This window comes from Mus caroli, chromosome 12 (assembly GCF_900094665.2).
Source record: "Mus caroli chromosome 12, CAROLI_EIJ_v1.1, whole genome shotgun sequence".
Taxonomy (NCBI): Eukaryota; Metazoa; Chordata; class Mammalia; order Rodentia; family Muridae; genus Mus; species Mus caroli.
The window spans coordinates 95,449,855-95,454,113 of NC_034581.1; the positions used below are offsets into that span (position 1 = coordinate 95,449,855).

At 46.9% G+C, this 4,259-nt stretch overlaps 1 protein-coding gene across 3 annotated transcripts in view; it reads left to right on the forward strand.

Moving 5' to 3' along the window:
• Nucleotides 1–4,259, forward strand: part of Dglucy (D-glutamate cyclase) — a 91,007-nt gene that overhangs the window by 55,523 nt on the left and 31,225 nt on the right. For all 3 annotated transcript variants that reach the window (XM_021178971.2, XM_021178972.2, XM_029484363.1), the window contains exons 5-6: nt 846–996; nt 2,290–2,412. In XM_021178971.2, coding sequence (XP_021034630.1) covers nt 846–996; nt 2,290–2,412 — 274 coding nt within the window. The remainder of the gene's footprint in view (nt 1–845; nt 997–2,289; nt 2,413–4,259) is intronic.

The window sequence follows — 4,259 nt, forward strand, 5'->3', positions numbered from 1 at the left end:
AGACCAGGCTGGCCTCGAACTCAGAAATCCGCCTGCCTCTGCCTCCCAAGTGCTGGCATTAAAGGTGTGAGCCACCATGCCCAGCACTGGGTGGGGAAATTTTGTGTGTGTGTGTGTGTGTGTGTGTGTGTGTGTTATAAACCTCAGCTGAAAGTTAGCATTTCCTTTGGTTCTGACTTGTTGGCCACAAAGGGCTGTTAGATCAATACATACTGGAATGCTGAGGATGACAAAGTATCTCACAAACAGCATAGCACAGTGCAGTTCCTGAGAGTTTCAAAACACCCTGTATACTGATACTCCAGCCACAGATCTGCCATTCTGTCCTCCTAGCTGTTAGTGGGAAAGTATAATATTCTTTCTGGGGCTCTGGTAACTACATCTGGACATCACAAGTAGTAGTGGCTTCCTTTGGAACATTTGGTTCTCTTCTCCCCCCCTCACCTGTTTGCTGCCCCGCCTGTGTGTGTGTTTTAAGGCAGTCTCTCACTGTGGTACTAGAATCACCTTAAAACTTCCCTTGCAGTCAAGGCTCAAACTCCCCATCTCCTTAGCCTCCCAAGTGCTGGGACAACAGGCAACACACCATCCTGAATTTTCTTTTATGTGGTGAAAACATTATTCTGTCCAGCTTAGATATGTCAGACTGCCAAAGTGATGTTGACAGATTAATAAAGAAAAAAAATGAATAGGGCTCCCCCACTCTTGCACCCAAGTTTTGAGTTCCTCACTGTCAGCCAGGCTGCAGCAACTCCCTGGATCTCTTGCTTCTTGGACTGGAAGTGTTTGTTGCAGCTTTAATCTGAGTTGATTCCTATATTTTCCCCCTATATTTTCACTATCAGACAACAGTGCCCTGTGCCACCATTGCTGGCTTCTGCTGCCCTCTGGTGGTCACAATGAGACCTGTTCCCAAGGACAAGCTGGAAAGGCTGTTGCAGGCCACTCACACCATAGGAGGACAGCAAGGACAACCCATTCACATCGGTGACCCAGGTCAGTGTCCACCCAACATAGGCCTGAGAAGTTTCACATCGGTGACCCAGGTCAGCGTCCACCCAACATAGGCCTGAGAAGTTTCACATCGGTGACCCAGGTCAGCGTCCACCCAACATAGGCCTGAGAAGCACACAGGGGCTTGTGCTGTTCTTAGGGGGGTCTCAGGGGTGAGGGACTGGGGTGAAGCCCAGAAGTCCAGTACCGGGTGCCCTCAGGCTTAAGGCAGCACTGTGCCTCATCTTTAGGATTTGTGATGCACACTCAACTCCTATGAGTGTCACGTGATCACTGGACTTGGGGGTTGGAGGGTCACAGTGGGACTCTTTGTTTCAGGTGTTATCCACAACCATGTCTCTCTCTCTCTCTCTCTCTCTCTCTCTCACACACACACACACACACACACACACACACACACACACACACCATAATATTATTAAATAAAACTCAAATTTGCATTCTGACTAAACGTCGTGAGTATTACTTAGCCCAAGAGTGAATGAACAGATCCAAGGGTGAAGTCAAAAGTCGGGATGTTTCCCAGGTCTCTTGGAGCTCTCAGAGGGACTGAGGAGAGAGAGCTTGGGGTTGGCCCAGAGTGAGAGCCAGGGTCTGTGGACTTGAACTTGCCCAGCTTCGTAGTCAACAGAATTACTAAAGACCTGACATCCTATGAAAATACTATCAGCACTAATGGTCTTCCTCACCTAAAATAGTCTCAGGGTCACCCAGAAGATATCTGCCGACTTGTCTTATCAGTGGGGATAAACTAGGCCCAACGCATCCATCTTTGGCATTCTGGTCCGCACTGTCAGCAGCATGTAGATGCTGCTGCTCAGGGCTGGGGCTGCTGGAACAATAACAGAGGTTACAGCTATGTAACTTGATCAGTCTGCATCAAGGTGAACACACACACACACACACACAAGGCTGGCTCTGTTAGGACTCTGTGCTATGAGGCTAGTACTGAGCTAAGCACACTGTAGACTCCCTCCAGAAACCCACATCATACGGTTTGAGATATCAGGCCTGATGGCACCAGACAGCGGGGGCCCTAAGTTAAGGAACACCCTGATCTGTTAAAACTTCAACTCCGAGCCATCTTTACCTCCTCCTCTTCCTGCTATCCTTCCTCTTCTTTCTCCTTTTCTAAGATCAATTCTACAACTAGCACTTGTGGGGAGAAAGATCCATAGAGTTCTTAGTGCCCCCTTGTGGGTGGTACCAACCTGAGGAATCCTGGGTTTGATTTTGGGTGTTTTGTTTTGTTTTGTTTTGTTTTCCCACCTGCAGATCTTTTGGGTATCGAGGCACTTTCCAAACCTTACTACGGGAGTTATGTGGAGTGTCGGCCCAAGGATGTCCCCGTGTTCTGGCCGTCTCCGCTGACCAGTCTGGAAGCAGTCATCAGCTGCAGTATGTTGGTAACAAGGGTGGAGCTTCCTCAGTTGCAGCCCAGTGGGTTTGGAGTTCTTGAAAGCACAGGTTTACAGATCAAGGACTTAAAAATAAACCCAGAAAACCCAGGCCTAGAGTTGGGGCTATAGCTCAGTGGTAGAGCACTTCCCCAGAGTGCTCAAAGGTCTGAGCCCTAGCACTGGGAAACAAGCACTAATGTAAGCTAAGAGTCCACGGTGTCTTTCCTACACGCTCAGTTCAATCCCCTGCGGAGGAGCCTAGCCAACGCACCCAGTCTTTAGCTCAAGAACCCTTTAACCAAATACTTTCCCACCTGCTGAAGCTTTGAGGCTTGCTCTAATGGAGGAGCCAAGCTGAGGAGCCTCCGCTTGTCTTTATGGAAATTGGTAGGTCCTTCAAAGCAAAGGATGAAGCCTAGAAACACAGCTGAATATCACAACAATGTTGTCTCTCAGTATCTGCTGAGGTCCATTCCCAGGACCCCTCAATACCAAGATCTAGCTTCTCCCAGAAGATGTATGTAGTTCCCAAACTCATTCCCTTCCTCCTGCACACGTGAACTCATTCCTGGAGTGCGTGTGATTCCTGATGCAATGCAAGGGCATTTTGTGAATAGCTCTTATACTCCATTTTAAAAGATGTATTTATTTTATACATAGGGATGTTTTGCCTGCACTACCTATGTGCAGTGTATGTGTTCCTGATGCCTACAGAGGCCAGAAGAGGGCACCAGATCTCCTGAAACTGAAGTAGCAGGCGGTTGTGAGCTGCCATGTGGGTGCTAGGAACCAAACCCAAGTCCTCTGCAAGAGTCCTCATTTGGGCTGGTGAGATGGCTCAGTGGGTAAGAGCACCCGACTGCTCTTCCGAAGGTCTGGAGTTCAAGTCCCAGCAACCACATGGTGGCTCACAACCATACGTAACGAGATCTGACTCCCACTTCTGGAGTGTCTGAAGACAGCTACAGTGTACTTACATATAATATAATAAATCTTTTTTAAATCTTTTTTAAAAAAAGAGTCCTCATTTTTAACTGCTGAGCTATCTCTCTGTGCACATTGTAGGTGATTGTCAAGGAAAGAAAAAAAAAAAAAAACAACCCTTGTTTGTCTTCACCAGAGGCATACATTTTTTCTTTTGAATATTTCCAATCAACAATTTGTTGTAGAAACTATTTAATCTCAATTGGGAGCTCCTACCCTGAATTTGATCATTCAGTTTCCAGATAAAAGACACACACCTTTTATTATTGTAATAAGCCTTAATCAGCACTAAAGCTGGGCAAATATCTACCATCTATGCTGTTTCAACCTAATTTCCCAAAACCAGACAAACAAAGGAGAGTTCAGCTATCAGAATGTCCTCCAGATATGGTGGCAAGACATAGATTGCACAGTTCATGGATTCTACTGTTTATTTAAAAGTCCATGCATTGAGTACCCGCTGTGTGCCAGGTGTGAGCTCAGACCTTAGGAGCACAAAGCTATGTCCCCGGGGAGCTTGTGGCAATTCCTAGGTATGGGAATTTCTAGGTATGGCCGGGTAAGGCGGGCAGGCATTCTCATACACAGGCTGTAAATATCCCCCAGCACAGTAGGCTCACCTCTCCCCTGCCATCCCCGTGGGATGTGCCTGTAAAGTAGATCCTCCAGCATACCCCAACCCTCTTAAATCTGATGGCATATGGGTCATGGAAGAGAAGAAATGCCACCACCAGCCACTGCTGAATGAACCATTCTCACACCTCAACATCTAAGGTCTTTCTTTCTTCCTTCCTTTCTTTCTTTTTCTTTCTTTCTTTCTTTCTTTCTTTCTTTCTTTCTTTCTTTCTTTCTTTCTTTCTT